At 44.6% G+C, this 16,828-nt stretch overlaps 1 protein-coding gene across 7 annotated transcripts in view; it reads right to left on the reverse strand.

The window, feature by feature from the left end:
- Rmnd1 (required for meiotic nuclear division 1 homolog) overlaps positions 1 to 16,828 on the reverse strand; it is a 30,658-nt gene that overhangs the window by 1,186 nt on the left and 12,644 nt on the right. For all 7 annotated transcript variants that reach the window (XM_029482477.1, XM_021173770.1, XM_029482475.1 and 4 more), the window contains 7 exons: positions 14,784 to 14,859; positions 13,336 to 13,375; positions 10,661 to 10,761; positions 9,425 to 9,531; positions 8,142 to 8,206; positions 6,779 to 6,855; positions 3,367 to 3,487 (listed from right to left, as the gene is read on the reverse strand). In XM_029482477.1, coding sequence (XP_029338337.1) covers positions 3,367 to 3,487; positions 6,779 to 6,855; positions 8,142 to 8,206; positions 9,425 to 9,531; positions 10,661 to 10,761; positions 13,336 to 13,375; positions 14,784 to 14,859 — 587 coding nt within the window. The remainder of the gene's footprint in view (positions 1 to 3,366; positions 3,488 to 6,778; positions 6,856 to 8,141; positions 8,207 to 9,424; positions 9,532 to 10,660; positions 10,762 to 13,335; positions 13,376 to 14,783; positions 14,860 to 16,828) is intronic.

Below are 16,828 nucleotides of genomic sequence, written 5' to 3' on the forward strand. Positions count from 1 at the left end.
AGACAGTGTTTCTCTGTGTAGCCCTGGCTGTCCTGGAACTCACTCTGTAGACCAGGCTGGCCTTGAACTCAGAAATCTGCCTGCCTCTGCCTCTTGAGTGCTGGGATTAAAGGCGTGCGCCACCACACCTGGCCCCCATCTGTTTGTTCTTTTGAGAGAGTTTCTCTGTGTAGCCCTGGCTTCCCTGGAGCTCCCTCTGTATACCAGGCTGGACTCAAACTCTGCCTGCCTCCTGACTGCTGGGATTAAAGGCATGCAGCACCACTGCCCGGCAGATGCTGGGATCTTAACTCTGTACAGGAAACACTCCTAATCAAGCCATCTCCAGCACTCACTTATTTTGAGATGGGGGTCTCATGTAACCTAGGGTGGCCTTAAGTCTTCTTGCTACCACCTCCAGGAATGCTGGTATTCCATGGACCACCACATGTAAACAGTGCTGGTGACTGAACTTGAGGCTTCACGCTTGATGGGCAAACTAAACTACCAAGTCAGTTATATTTCTTGGTCCCTTTGTATTGCAGTTTAAAAAGAAACCCTGCATACTAATCCATGACTGATGGATGTTTAAGAAATGTTATTTTGTTACGGGAACAAGAAACTTTATTAAGCATGACAAAGACTGATTCTGCACAGGAGCTAAGCTAAGGCTTTTTACTCAAACATGTAGTACCTGTAACAGCAGAAACTCACCACTAGATGGCACCCCCACTAGCTGAACTGACAAAGGTTCTGGGTTATGACGCCTTGGATAGGCTGGTTGGAGTGGGACGTGGATGGGAGTTGCACCAATAGCATCTGACTTTACCCTGGATATGAGCTTAGCTATCTACCTACTGAGAACCTGTGCACTTCTGAAAGCTGTAAAGTCGGAACAGTTATACTTAGTGCAGGTTTGGCCAATATGAGCAGCAGTCTAGGCAGGGACTGTAGCATCATAGCAGGTCATATTCAGGGTTTGGCACAGAGCATTTAACTGCTTTACCAATTAGGGTTGTTCAACACACAGAACCCAGCGGTTGATAGAATCACATTGTAGCTTCTAACCTATAAATGTCAGGGTGGCACTGCCGTCCTTTTTTGTCTTTGTCTACTGCTTAGTCTTGGCCTCTTTTAAGATCCTCTCTCCATTTCAACTGTGACCACAGCACAGAGAACATGTTCCTTCCCAACTTTATTGCTTTAACAACAATCTGTGCAGTGTTCCTATAACAACTTTAAAGACTCCTGGGGCCTGGAAGAAGCTCAGCAGTAGGAGTGTGACTGCTCCTGCAGAGGACACCCTAGGCTGTTCCCCAGAACTCCTATCAGCAGTTCACAGCTGCCTGTAACTCCTCACAGACCTACATAAGACAAGGAGCTTTCCTGTAGGTCAATATTGTGAAATCTCAGTCCCTGGAGCAAAGGCAGGCAGCAGATTTCAGAATCTAGAGCCAGCATGATCTACACAGCAAGTTCTTGGCCAGCCAAAGCTACACTGACTCCATCTTGAAACAAGAAGTCCCTTGATGATTAAACTTAAGTCTTCTTTAGTTCAAAGCTGGATTAGCCAAAGCCGAAGCCATTTCAGACTCTGGAGACTAACTGCTAGTTTAGTGGATACCTACGAATGTCAGTACGGAGAGCCTGAGATCACTTGGAGACCCAGGAAGGGAAATGCAGCTCTATGAATCCGGTAAGAATTTCCAAGGAAAGGGGGAGCAGAGGTCAGGAAACGTGGTGGTGGTGCAGGCAGCAGTATACAGCCCTGAGCTCACGGCTAGAGCCTGACCAATTCCTTAAGCTTATGTGGGAACAGGCCTACATCCTGGTGGCAGTCATACTACATCTCATGGTAATGACGATTACAACAAAGCACACCAAGAGACATCAAAGGGGAAACTAGAATACTTTAGTATGGCTGCACCTAAAAGCTTGTCACAAGAGGCTTTATTTTCAGAAGTGGAGAGAGCATTTGCATCGCATGCGCCCATTCCAAGCATCCTCGTCTGAGAAACCTCATGCACCCACTTCTTCCCCTACAGCTCACTGATCCCTCGCCTGCCAGCCTCGCTCCATTGGGAATCAATGTCCTTTTGAGACCGGGTCTCATGGAACCCAGGCTGGCTTCTAACTCACTCTGTAGCCAGGGTCTTATGTGGATATGTAGGTCAGTGTTTATGAAGTAGGCTGCTAAAAAGTCAGCAGGCCTCCCGACTTGTTTTAAACAGAACACAGCAAAAGGATGAGTTGCCTGGGCCTGTAATTCGGCAGTTCAACACTGCCTCATGTGTTCTCTAGCACTGTCTTACCGTGTACACAGCGGTTAGTAGGTGCCCTGTGCAGAAGCGTCTGTGGTAAGGAGCTGAAGCCTTACTGTATCAGCCGCCATGTGAAAAGGCAGGAAGTGGGTTCTTCCCAGGCAGGCAGGCCGCAATTGCTTGCAGCCTTATGAGAGGCCCTGGCCCAGGAACTAGGACAAAGCTGCTGTCAGCTGCTAGTTTTAGGGAAAATGTAGCGCGGTTAGCTGATGCCAAGTGCTGGAGAGGCCTCATTGACTCACAACTTTGGTCTCTCCCTCACATCTTCATCTTCAGCCTGTGTATTCTCCAATCAGGAAAGCCATACTTGTTTCATCTGTCCAGACAGCCTGGATTAGCAAATGTCTCAGACATCTGGAATATGGAACTACTACAGAGGAAGACTGAAGTTACCCTCTAGTGTCTAATGCATGTGCACATCTACATGTAGATATACAGTGAACACAAGGAAATATCACACCACACGTAACATGCAAAGGAAAAATCATGGTTAGCTACTTGGGAGGCTGAGGCAGGATTCCCAAGTCCAAGGCCAGCCTGGCAATATAGTGAGACTTCTACTCTCCAAACAAACAAGGAAACAAGCATTAAAAACAACAGGGAAATCTCGGGAGTGAATCTTAGGCACAGAAAGCTGAGAAGTGGAGCCAAATGTGACTCATGTTTGTAACCCAAGAACTAGGGCTAGGACAAGAGGAGCATGGGGCTTGAGGCCAGCCTGGGCTACAGCGTGATATTTTGTATCTAAAATTCCTCTTGTAACCATTATGTTTTATACCTTCCTTCAGGTGGTCAAGGCTGTCAGGTTATCTCTAGACCAGCTTGGTCCTGAGAGCAACTGTCCTGTCTGTCTCCCGAGAAAGAGAGACTGGAAAGTGACAGCAGAGGGGACACGAGGAACTGGGAATCCAAAGAGTATTTCTCCAAATGCTGAAAAATTCAGTCATACTAATTGTAGCAGAGAATGTATTTCCCCACAAACCCTGCCCAAGTGTAGCCCTGGCTGTCCTGGAACTCTCGGCCTGCTTCTGCCTTCGAGTGCTGGAAATACAGGCATGCACCACACCTTAACTCTTCGAGTGATGCTAAGGAACTGGCAGGTCTTGTCATAAAGCTCTTCCAGGTTCGCTCTGTCCCAGTAGAAGTCAGGGGTGATCAAGAAATCTGAGCTCAGGTTTATTCGGTGCCTAAATTAAAAAAAGGACAGCTTAGCTTACTTATGGTGAATTAAAAATCATCCACTATTTAGCCCATATTTTCATTGTGTCATGTGAGCACACTCTTAAAAGTAACTTCAAAAAATATTGGGGAAGTGTAGTCACCTGTGCACCCTAAAACAACACCAGGAAGAAATAAGGTGACACAATAAGCCTCACTTTTCTTACCTGCAGCTTTCCTATCTCACTCACTGACCACCTTTAAGGTCCCTCTATATCCTTTCGGTCATTATGCAAACACAAGACAGACAAAAATACCCTAGGTTCCTTTCTGCTAGCTTTGTAGGTTAGCCTGGCCTGGAACTTCCTATGTAGCTCAGGCTAGCTTGGCACTGGCAGCTTCAGTCTCTAGTGTATTAGGAACATTACGGTTTGTGTGTGCTACCACACTGGCTGACTTAATTCTTACCTATCCCTTTGTGTTAGATGTCTGAGCTTACTTTAAAATTGATGCTGTTGTGAGACTATGCCGGGGCCTAGCAAACACAGAAGTGGATGCTCACAGTCAGCTATTGGATGTATCACAGGGCTCCCAATGGAGAAGCTAGAGAAAGTACCCAAAGAGCTAAAGGGATCTGCAACCCTATAGTTGGAACAACATGATGAACTAACCAGTACCCCGGAGCTCTTGTCTCTAGCTGCATATGTATTGAAAGATGGCCTAGTCGGCCATCACTGGAAAGAGAGACCCATTGGACTTGCAAACTTTATATGCCTCAATAGAGGGGAATGCCAGGGCCAAAAGAATGGGAATGGGTGGGTAGGGAAGTGGGGGGGGGTATGGGGGACTTTTGGGATAGCATTGGAAATGTAATTGAGGAAAATATGTAATAAAAATATTAAAAATTAAAAAAAAATAAAATTGATGCTGCACAGTGCACTTGCTGGTTTTGTGTGTCAACTTGACATACGCTAAAGAGAGGAAAGAGCCTCGGTAGAGAAAATGCTCATGAGATCCAGCTGGAAGGCATTTTCTCAACTAGTGATCAAGCAGGGTGGGTCTAGCCCATGGTGGGTGATGCCATCCCTGGACTGGTGTACTGAGTTCTATAAGAAAGCAGGCTGAGTAAATCAGGGGAAGCAAGCCAGTAAGCAGCACCCCTCCACAGCCTCTACATCAGCTCCTGCCTCCAGGTTCCAGCCCTGCTTGAGTTTCTGTCCCGACTTCCTCCAACGATGAGCTATATGATATGGAAGTGTAAGCCGAATAAATCCTTTTCTCTCCAGCTTGCTTTTCGATCATGGTGTTTTGTAGTAACAATGGAAACCCTAACTAAGACACATAGTAAAATAAATACAAGTAGCTGTTCATTCTTTAAAATATGTTGGATACAGTGGTGAGTCTGTTTAACCTACCAAACAATTCCAAACCCTCTACTCTCTAAGGATGGCTGTATATTTCTCCATGTACAGGTTCGATTATGTTTATATTAAGAGAAATAAAAATATTTTTGCTATGCAAATGGAATAATGCCATATAATAATTTGCAACTTTATTTTGTTTGTTTGTTTGTTTGTTTTTATTTTGAGACTGTAACCTTGGCTGACCTGGAACTTACTGTAGCATATACAGACTGGCCTTTGCTTCCTCCCACCACATGCACCACCGTATCTGGTAATTTTTAACTTTTTAAAAACAAGGTCTCAGCCAGGCATACTGGTGCATGCCTATAATTCCAGTACTTGGAAGGCAGAGACTGGAAGATTTCTGAGCTCAAACAAGGCTGACTGAGAAGAAAAAGAAATAGAAATAGAAAGGGAAAAAGAAAGAGTGTGTCTCTTGTAATCTACCCTGGCCTCAAACTTTCTTACTAGCTTGAGAATCATCTTGAACTTCTGATCATGAAGTGCTGGGGATCCAAGCCAGGACTCTGTGCATGCTAGACAGACTTGCTACCAACTGAGCTGCACTGGAGGACCGAGACCTAACTTTTTACCTAAGAGATTTAGCTTTGTTTCTTTTCACAGATCATTACATCTCTTTTTTAAAAGGGGTTTATTTTTATTTATGTGTGTGTAGATGTGTGTGTGTGTAGGTGTGTGTGCAGATGTGTGTGTCTGTGCAGATGTGTGTGCATGTGTGTATGTGCAGATGTGTGTGTGCGTGTGTATGTGCAGATGTGTGTGTGCAGATGTGTGTGCGTGCGTGTGTGTGTGTGTGTGTGCAGATGTCCTTAGAGGCCAGAAGAAGGTGTCAGACTTAGAGTTGGAGGTACAGGTGGTTGGGAACTGATGTGTTGGTAACCAGACTCACGTCCTCTGGGAGAGCAACAAGACTCTTAATTGCTTTCTAGTCCTATTCTTTTTCTTTTAAAAAAGAATTATTAATGTGTTTGTGTATGGTGTGTGTATGTGTGTATGGTGTGTATGTGTATGTGTGTGTGTATGGTGTGTGTGTGGGAATGGAAACATGTAGAGATTAGAGGACAGCTTTGTGGATTGCCTCTGTGTTTCCAAGCTTTTCCTTGGGTTCCTGAGATCAAACTCTGGTTGTCAAGTTTGGTGGCAAGTGCCTCACCAGTGAGCCACCTGCTGGCCTGTCACACTCTCTGTAATAATACACAAGCACTTGCACTGTAAAGATTAAAAACACAGGGTAAGGAAAGTTAGGCTTTGTAGAAACTATTCAATTTGAGAATTAAATCTATTTAGACCTAACTTTTGAGTTTGGGAATTATAATTTGCTTACAGATTATGTTTGTGTTAGAGAACAGGGGAACACAATCTCTCTTACTTCTCACAGAACACAAAGTCTGTGTGGCTCTACTGTTGGATGTTCTTGATGAATGCCCTATGGTAAGAAGCACAGATGCTGAAATGCTGGGCCCCTCCTGTGGTGGGCATGTGGGATGACAGTTCTCAGGAAAACATCTACAACGAGCTTTGAGCACTTCACTCAGAAGGAAACTGGATGACACTGTCCAGGGAGACCTCCGCAACCAGGATGCATCCCTCCACAAAGACAGGAACTCAGCACAGTTGAGTGACAAGCTCATCTCAGCTGCCTACTGTGCAGCGTCAGCCTCAGTAAAGGGGTAAAGCTTCCTGCAGCCATTGTCCTGCTTTCTTGGGGGGTCTTGTGCTGAGTGACAGGCTTAATGTAGATGAGTTCTGCTCTTGTGAACCCATCAGATTTCCCGACGGTCCTAACAGAGCCTGGCTGCTCCTCATGGGGGTGGGAGCTCGGGGGTGGGGAATGGTTTTCCTGCTTATTTCCTTTTGTCTTAAAGGAAATCTTTCATTTACAAGAGAACATTTTACCTGAGGGCAAAGAGCTCACCCATTTTCTGCATAACTTCTTTATGAGACAGTTTGACTTTCTTCCCAGCTTTTAATGCCTGTTTGGGAATAAAACAAAACAAAAACCCAAAACCACATACACAATGGTCCTTTGTGGGTGCCATGAGCTGCAGTCAGAAAGTATTAAACCCTGCACCCCTTCCAGCAGGCACAGTTTCCGTTATCCTACAGACATCACAGCAAACACTGACACTTTTTTTTCTTTTTTCTTTTTTTGGTTTTTCGAGACAGGGTTTCTCTGTGTAGCCCTGGCTGTCCTGGAACTCAGAAATCCACCTGCCTCTGCCTCCTGAGTGCTGGGATTAAAGGCCTGTGCCTTTCACCTGGTCAGGTGAAATGTCTTAACTCATCTCAAGAGTTCTGAATTTTATCACCCTCAGGCTTCTCATTCTTTCTGCTACTGCCCAGACTCTGAGTGGTCCCCAGAGACCATCTGTCCAAGGCTTTATGCACAACTTGTGTCACTGGAAAATGGTTATGGAGCCATAGGCCACCGGCTCCACAGCTTTGAAGGGCTGCTGGGATCCTTGTCCCCCTTCTCACTGCGCGCTGGCCGCTATGAAGTGAGCACTCGTCCTAGCAGATGCTCCTGGCCACACGGTGCTGCCTTGCCAAGGCCTAAGCTAGTGCACCTGCTTCACGACAGAATGAACCTACCAAAGTGTGAACCAAAGTAACTCTTTCCTACTAAAATGTTGGTAGAGAAAGCTAATATATCCTTTTTAGTTTTTCAATGGTAAACAATCCTCGTCTCTCATTTTAGACTTATTTTTATTTTATCTGAGTATTTGCTTGCACGTATATCTGTGCGTCACATGAGTGCTTGGTTCCAGTGAACACCAGAATCAGGTACTGGATACCCTGGAACCGGGGTGACAAGCAGGTGTGAGCCCCCATATGGGTGCTGGGAACTCAGGTTCCCTGCAAGAGCAGCAAGTGCTCTCAATTGCATATCCGTCTCTGTAGCCCCACTCCTTATCTCTTAACTGTAAAGTGGGTTCTCCTTCCCAAGAATGACTGATCGTATTATTCCGTTCTGGTAAAAACCTGGAACTCTGTGAGTGCAGGACAAGCATGTCCCCACTGGGCTCCACCCAGCAGTGCTGTCCCTTCCCTGAATCACACTGAGAGCACTGCAGTCATCTCAAGTCACAGCCAATGTGGGATTCCTGGTCCTTAGTTCATCGCTTCTTGTGTAACTGAAAGTGTCTTACTATGGTCTAGTTACTATTTATATTCAAATATGCATATTATTACGCTGAGCAATTAGTCCTTTCCCCAAAGAACCCAAGTCTTGATAAAAGCAGAGAGCTGATATAATTACCTCTGGAATGGACTGGATCGACTCAATGAATTTGTCCAGGGTTGCCTCCCAAATAGCCAGCTTCACTGGGGAAGAGGAAGAGGGGAGTTCCTTACCGTCATGCTCACGTGCTCAGAGTGCACAGGGCCTCTGCTGCCCTCACTAACAGGCAAATACACAGCTGGGCATGGAGCTCATACCCGCAACCTGAGTCCTGATGACTTCGAGCCTCACCCCGGCCCTCTAAGTATGGCTCAGACACGAGAAGGCAATGAAATGTCACATGATATTCCATATAGTCAATAATTTTAGTTATTTACTTACTTGTTTTTTGGTTTTTTTCCTGGGGTATTTTTTTTTTTTTTAGATTTATTTATTTTTTATATGAGTACATTGTAGCTGTCTTCAGACACACCAAAAGAGGGCATCAGATCCTATCACAGATAGTTGTGAGCCACCATGTGGTTGCTGGGATTTGAACTCAGGACCTTTGGAAGAGCAGTCAGTGCTCTTAACCGTTGAGCCATCTCTCCAGCCCCTTTTTTTGTTTTTTTCTAGACAGCATTTCTCTGTATAGTCCTGGCTGTCCTGGAACTCACTTTGTAGACCAGGCTAGCCTTGAACCCAGAAATCTGCCTGTCTCTGCCCCACAAGTGCAGGGATTAAAGGCGTGCACCACCCCAGCCCAACAATGACATTTTTAGTAATTTTAATACAAAACCAAAAAAAAAAAAAAAATGCCAAAGAACTAAAACTTCAAAGGCAAAGATAAAAGAAGTTAAAGAAAGAAAAGGAGGGCGTGGACTGTAGATTTCTAAGTCTGCTGGAAGAACACTGGTCTATCTCCTAGAATTCCATATTTTTTCATGTCTCTGAAACTCAGAGGGCACAAGTCACACCTAGCCTTACAGGTAGTGCTGTGCGTGAGGCAGGGGGTTAGAGTTTCATGGCCTTTCTTATATTCCTCAGGGCTGTGAGCGAATCCCAGCACAGAGGAGGCTGCACAGTGGAGGCCTTATACAGCACCCATGGTTTCCAGCTCTCAGCACACGAGCTGGGCTATCTCTGAATTAGAGCACCGAGTAGAGCAGCCGTGGAGAGGAGAGAACAAAGGCAGTGCCGGGAATAGGAACTAAGCAACTCACTGTGGAGAAGTGGGGCTTTAACAGTACAGTAACAACGGCACTATAAATTCATACATTTCTAAGGAGAAACGGAATATCAGGGGTGTCCTGAGACTGAAATCATCATCTAGTGCTTAAGAACATGATATCTGGGTCATCCACAAAGCAGGGACGTTTTACCTGAGAGGCAGAGAGCGTTGGAGAACGCAAACTTCTCTAGAATGGCGTCATCCAAGTCCAGCTCAGAGTTTAGCTTGATTTCCCCTCTGTGCAGTTTTGATTGTCCCCTATGAAAAGAAAAGAAAAATCAGCTTTGAAATCTTAAAAGCAGCTGCTCTTCTGAAAAACACCTCACACCTTCTAGAAGCCACTTTGACAATTTTTTTTTGTTTGTTTGAGACAAGGCTTCTCTGTGCAGACCTGGCTCTCCTGCAACTTGCTCTATAAGACTAGGCTGGCCTAGAACTCACAGAGACCCACCTGCCTCTGCTTCCGGAGTGCTGAGATTAAAGGTGGGAGTCGCTAGCCTGGCAACAATTTGTTATTACATTTTATAAATGTCCTCCTACCCTTTGATCCACATAATTCTATTCCTAGGAATTAACCCACAAAAATGTCGGGTAAAACTTGTGAACTTTTTTACTATATTTTGACAGTGTCACACTGTAGCCTAGGCCAGCTCAAACTCATGGGAATTCTCCAGCCTCAGCTTCTGAGTGCTGGGGTTACGGGTCTGAGCTACTCTGCCTAGCCAATACATGCTGTTGAGCTGGTGCTGGGGGCTGAACTGGGTCCTCTTGACCACTGAGTCATCTTTTCAACTCTACAATAAACTTTATTGTCAAATGTTCATCAGTAAAAAAACATCAGGGAAAAAAATGACTCAATAGAAAGATCTAGTAGATTAGTAATTCCACAGAACAAACAGGCTAGACCTAAGGCTTAAGCCTGTAGTCAGAGCACTGAGGAGGCTGAGTAGGGTTTAAATTATAGTTAGAAACTCAGGTAGGTTGTTGCCTGGCCGCGTGCACCTCCTCACCCGAGAATGCTGTCAGGCCTCACCATTCTCAAAGTGGTTCTCCTGTATCTGCTCACTGTAGTTCTGTCGCAAAGTCAACTGGGAAAACATGGATTTACTTAACAGTAAATCCTTCCCGGAACAATCTGATAAGCCCACCTGATAAAGCCGTGCTATGTTAATTTAGGTTGCTCACCAAGAATACGATTTTAATTTTGGAGTAAGACTTGTATTTGTTTGACTGAGCTGATTCCGTGAGAAGTTAAACACCAATCCTGTTCTCTGGTGTGGGTGCTGGGTGTGTACCAGTAGCTTAAAGGCTCTCCATCGATTTGCAGTAATCTCTGCTTGGCCTCACCGCTCTCCCCTCGTCATGCATGTGCAGAGAAACTGCTTACTCTGTCTTTATGTAGTTGAGTTCTTCGTTCTCCCAGTGAACGAGAGCCACTTCATAGGGCTGGGTTTCGTGTCTCTCTAGAACTTGCATCACGTGCTTCATCTAGGAGAGAAGGGCATTCGCTTGCGTTACACCGACTTCTTCATAAATGGCTCCCACTAGTTCAACAGCATGTTTTCTGAATCTTAGCTTTTAAAGAAAAGACAAGTTCACCCTGACAAGTAAACTAACCAATGGGCTGTAGTAAACTAACCAATGGGCATAAAAAAGAAAATAAAAATCACCATTATCCAGCAATTGAAAGAAAATCACTCCTAACATTATAGTTTATTTGTTAAGTCTCTTAAAAAAAAACCTGAACAAATTACTTGTAAAAACTAAAGCAACCGGGACTGGCGAGATGGCCCAGTGGTTAATTGGATTTGTTGCAGAAGACCTGGGTTCAGTTCTCAGCACCCACAGAGTATGTAACTGTAATTCATTCCCCAGGACCTGATGTCATCTCCTGAGCCCCTAGAGCATCCAGCATTCACATGGTGCATATACAAACATGCAGACAAAATGCTCAAACGTAAGCTAAATTTAACAAAAGCTAAAGCAACAGGAAGGTCTAGAAAATGGTCCCCAGGGGGATAACGTTTGAAATGTAAATAAAGTATCCGGAGCTGGAGAGATGGCTCAGCGGTTAAGAGCACTGACAGCTCTTCTGAAGGTCCTGAGTTCAAATCCCAGCAACCACAACGTGGCTCACAACCATCTGTAATAAGATCTGACACCGTCCTCTTCTGGTGTGTGAAGACAGCTACAGTGTACTTAGATATAATAATAAATAAATCTTTAAAAGAAAGGAAGGAAGGAAGGAAGAAAAGAAAAGAAAGGAAAAGAAAAGAAAAGGGAAGGAAAAGGGTTCCCAGTCCTGCTGCTGTGGTGAAAGAAAGAAAGAAAGAAAGAAAGAAAGAAAGAAAGAAAGAAAGAAAGAAAGAAAGGAAAAGAAAAGAAAAGGGAAGGAAAAGGAGGGAAAAGAAAAGGGAAGGAAAAGGAGGGAAAAGGAAAGGAAAGGAAAGGGTCCCCAGTCCTGCTGCTGAGGTGGCTGTGGTTGTACTTAGTGAATATCCTTCCACATGTTTGTTTATGCAGGGCTAAGGACAGACCCACATGCATCCACATGTTTTCTATGAGCATATGTGTCATTTTTTATATGAATGGGGTTATATTATGTATTTGGTTTATTGCTTGTATTATGTTAACTGGGTTCCCAAATGAAATGGAAACTTGCATGTCAGCGTGTGAGACGTTGATGGTCTTTGACACAGCTGGATCTAATTGGTAAACAAAGTTGTTAGCAGCCAATAGCTGAGCAGGGAGACAGAGGCAGGACTTTGAGGTTGGGTGTCAGGGGGGACTCAAGGGAAGAGGAGAATCACTGTCGCCCACAAAGGAGAAGGTCCTGGCCTGAGACCTGTAGAACAGAGAGACCAAAACACTGCCAACATATAAGAGTCGGGGATTGTGCCCCATGCGGGCTACCAGCCTCAGTCCGTGGCGACCAGGATAGAATAAAGGTTTTAATAAGTGATAATTCAGGAATATCGGAGGGGGGAGTGTATTAGCCGCAGGGAGGTTTGGGAGTGCCCAGCCATTGTGGTGGCTCAGCATATCAGGAAGTTTAGCGGTAACAATGTTACCACTTCAATGCTGTACATATCGACATCTTCACTGCTACTCTCTTTAAAGGAAGATGTGCAATTTCTTTATACACCCCGAATCTTTATTCTGTGGGATGATTTCCATGCTCTTCCACCTCAGGGCATCAATTCTGCTGCCTATGTCTTCCTGCTGTGAGGTATTTCTTGAAGAACTGCTAAGAGCTATGGCTACAGCCCTATGACAGAGGTCCAACATCCTGGAAGTGTGACTACTGTTAGTACTGAAAAGAAGGGGACAAGGGGAAGGGGAGGGAACACAGAGGGGTGGGAAACAGACATACATGCTTAGAATTCTGGTAACTATTCCCAATCGCTCTCCAAAATAGCTCTACCTCCTAGAATCTTAATTATTCATGAGCACCCATAAGGCAGGGCCTGTTATTGGCCTCTTCTGTCTCTGTAGTGCCAGGCAGCCACTTGGTCCCATCCACTTCGTTATCCCCACCTGCCCTCCCCCATGGTGTGTGTATCTCCCTCCTTTTAGTGACCCTGAGAACACAGAGAAGGATCTCTCTGAGATTATTCATGGCTCCCTCTGAGAATCAGGATTTCAGAGAGGCAGAGAAGAGGTTCCTCTCCCATTACCCCAGAGACTGGCCTCACAGTGTAGCCGATCCCGAGATTCCACTGCCCAGGCACCATGATTACAGGCACGGATTGCCATGTCCAGTCAGCCTTCTTCTCTTCTTTTTAGAGGCAGATTTTCTAACTCAGGAACTAGCTTCTATCTCATAATCCTCCTGCCTCCACCTACTGAGTTCTGGATGACAAATAGTATATTGGTTGCACTTATGAGTGTCTCATTTATTCAGCTGTATCATAAATCAGAATATTGTGTAAGGTGAGGGAAATGGGATAAGTACTGTCAACTGTGCATTGTGTGATGTCCCCGTACTCCAGGCTTCAGACTGCTGGGTGCTAGTGACAAGTTATTCTTAGAATACTATCGTTTATACTTTATTATACTTACAGTTTTTTCTTTCACATTCCAGAACACAGCAGCTCCTTCCCTGATTCAAGAATAGGAGAGTCAACCTCGGCAGAGGGAGAACACATTCTTTTTAGATTATTTATTTTGCTTCCAAGTATATATGTGCACTGTGTATGTATGTGACTGGTACCCACGAAGGGTCAGCTGAGAGTGACAGATCCCTGGAACTAGAGTTACAGTTGGTTGTGAACCACCAATATATGTGGTGAGAATTGAATGTGCTGGGCCCTCTCTCAAGAATAAATAGCAAGGGCTTTTAACTGCTGAGCCCTCTCTCTAGCCCCCAGAAGACACTCCTCAGAGTCAACTGAAAGCTGGTAAGGTAGCCTTTGTCACAGTGCTTCTCAATCTCCCTAAGCTGTGACACTTTAATACCATGTTGTGATAACTCCTGAACATAAAGTTATTTCTGCTGCTACTTTATAACTATAATTTTGCTATGATTATGAATCATAATATACATCTGTGTTTTCTGATGGTTGTAGGTGACCCTCGTGAAAGGGTCTCACCAGTTGAGAGTACACTGAGAATACAAGGGAGTAAAGTCACTCGATGGATCACTAAGCCTGGCTTGCTGGAGTATACGGCTGTGCGTTACTATATCGGGCTTACGGTGTACACTCTTTTGGATGTCCATCTTTCTGTTCTGATAGTTACTTGTCCCCTGACTATAGGTTACTCCCCAAATGCAGCTGATCCTTCCTTTTGTCAGTTACAAAATGAGACAGCATGTGTTTTATGTGGCTGCTACTGCCACTGTCACTCATTCAAATCTCAAAAAGGAAGACTATGTGAGCCGGCGTCCCTCTCTTACGGATCTGACAGGCAACTTAAAATCTTACTTGAAATGCTGCAGAAGTTAAGGAAGGACACCAGGCATGGAGCCTCAAAAGGACAATGACAAGGCTGCTTTGCCCTATTTGCATATTCAGTGAAAGAAATACCAGGCAAAGATGATTTGTTTTATTAAAGTTTGTTAAAATTTATTAAAAAAACCTTTCATCTTGTAAGATGACATCTACGGGGGGGGCTGGGGATGGCTCAGAGGTTAAGAGAACCTGTTGCTCTCTCAGCACTTGTTTGAACAGTTGGTTCAGTTCCCAGCACCCACGTATCTCCTTACAACAATCTGGCACGGGAAGATCCCAGGAGAGGCGCACCCCACCCTAGGGACCACAAGCATCTATCTGCTCATGCGCTGGCACGGGAAGATCCCAGGAGAGGCACACCCCACCCTAGGGACGACAAGCATCTGCTCATGCGCTGGCTCGGGAAGATCCCAGGAGAGGCACACCCCACCCGAGGGACGACAAGCATCTGCTCATGCACTGGCACGGGAAGATCCCAGGAGAGGCGCACCCCACCCGAGGGACGACAAGCATCTGGGTACAAACCATCCTCCCAAAGCCATTCCATTCCTGTCTTACCTGAACAAGAATATTGTTCCGGGATCACCTTCTTTTGCAGAATTTTCCACACCCATCACCAAAATATTTGCTGCATCTGTGATGTAAAACACCAGTCAAAGCTCTGTCCCAGCCAAGCGTGGTGGCGCACACCTTTAATCCCAGCACTCGGGAGGCAGAGGCAGGCAGATTTCTGAGTTCGAGGCCAGCCTGGTCTACAGAGTGAGTTCCAGGACAGCCAGAGCTATACAGAGAAACCCTGTCTCAAAAAACCAAAAAAAAAATAAATAAATAATAATAATAATAAATAAAAAATAAAAATAAATCTTCCAAGGCTGGAGAGATGGCTCAGGGTTAAGAGTACTGCCTAGGTTCAGCTGTGTGCACCCACACAGTGGCTCACAACCATCTATAGCTTCAGTTCCAGGGGATCTAACACCTTCTTCTTCTGGACTCTGGAGGGCACCAAGCGTGAGCATGACGTACAGCCAGAAATATAAGCAGAACACCTACACAAATAATAAAATGCTGTTCAAAAAAGAAAAGTCTTGGAAAATGAAAGTAAGAAACTACTTCCCTACAACATTCTCCAACCTACGGTACTAGAGGTGTTGTCTACAGCTACTCATTCATGCTGATGTTGACTCTGTAACCAGTCGTCCAGTTAATAAATACTACAATTTATGTTCAATACAACTATAGGTCAGGAATTAAATACCTTTCTACAAAATTAAAATAAAATACATAGAATTACTACATATTTTCTTTAAATGACTTAAAGTTCTCCTATTGTTTTAGACAAGGCACCATGTGCTTCAGGTTGGCCTCCAACACAGCATGTAACCAACGATGACTGTGAACTTCTGGTCCCTCTGCCGGGGTGGGACTGCAGGTGTTCACCACCATGCTTGCTTTTAGAGATGGAGATGAAATCCAGGGCTGTGTGCATAACAGGCCAATACTATCAACTGGTCTCCAGGCCTATTAACTTTAAATTGTATTAAGTTTAGATGAAAGGAAACACACAGAGAACACAAGAGTGACAATGTAAAAACCTAGCTAACATCAAGGTTAGTCACAAAAATTGGAAGTATAGTCACCTGTAGCCATATATAATTTTTAGTCTTTTAAATGTTGTAGAATGTATCGATATTCATCTTACCTTTTATATTGGTGTAGCTAATAGTTCTTATAAGCATATGTTCTATAATATAAATTATAAATAATATAACCCAATTAAGACATTGTTATAAATTTATACAGTTATGTACAAGTTCTGTTTTCTTAGTCTTTGTGTTTGAGACCATGTCTAGCCATACCCGAGCCTGGCCCGTCCCTGGGCTCCTCTTCAGTCCCTCTAGTGCAGGCATTACACCCGGCCGGCCTCTCACATCAGGATGCTCAAAGCCACAGGCTTCCTGGCAGGGTTTTGACAGGACAAAACTCTAACAACCTTTCGGAGCACACGCCCAACTCCCTCAACACTTCATGCTAACAAGACAGTTTACTTGCATAGCCCCAAGTATATAAGCCCCAGGGCCACACTAGTGGCAGCCTCTGCTGTCAGTCATGACTGTCCCTGACCAATTTTTCATCTCAGCTTTTCTGCAGAGCTTTGTTCTAAGTGAACTTGTTTTGTCATCAAATATTGTCTGTTCATACAATTAGCAATGAAAATGTATGTCATTTCAATCCATTGTGGGTTAAAAGAATAATGAGTCTTTTTTGGGTTTGTTTTCTGAGTCAGGGCCTCTATGTAGCCTTGGCTGCTCTAGAACTGACTACATAGACAAGGCTGCCTTTAAACTCCCAGAGATCTGACCTCCTCTGCCTCTTGAGTTTTAGGATTGAAAGCGTACACCACCACCCAGCTGGATCAGTCTCCAAGAGTCCTTCAAACTTCCCTAAAATACTAAGCTAGTTTTCTTTCTTATATTCATGTGTTTAACTTTTCTTTAATTTTGCTTCCTTAAAAGTATTTGGTTAAGGCTGGAGAGATGGCTCAGCAGTTAAGAGCACTAACTGCTCTTCAAGAGGTCCTAAGTTCAATTCCCAGCAACCACATG

This window comes from Mus caroli, chromosome 10 (genome assembly GCF_900094665.2).
Source record: "Mus caroli chromosome 10, CAROLI_EIJ_v1.1, whole genome shotgun sequence".
NCBI classification, from domain to species: domain Eukaryota; kingdom Metazoa; phylum Chordata; class Mammalia; order Rodentia; family Muridae; genus Mus; species Mus caroli.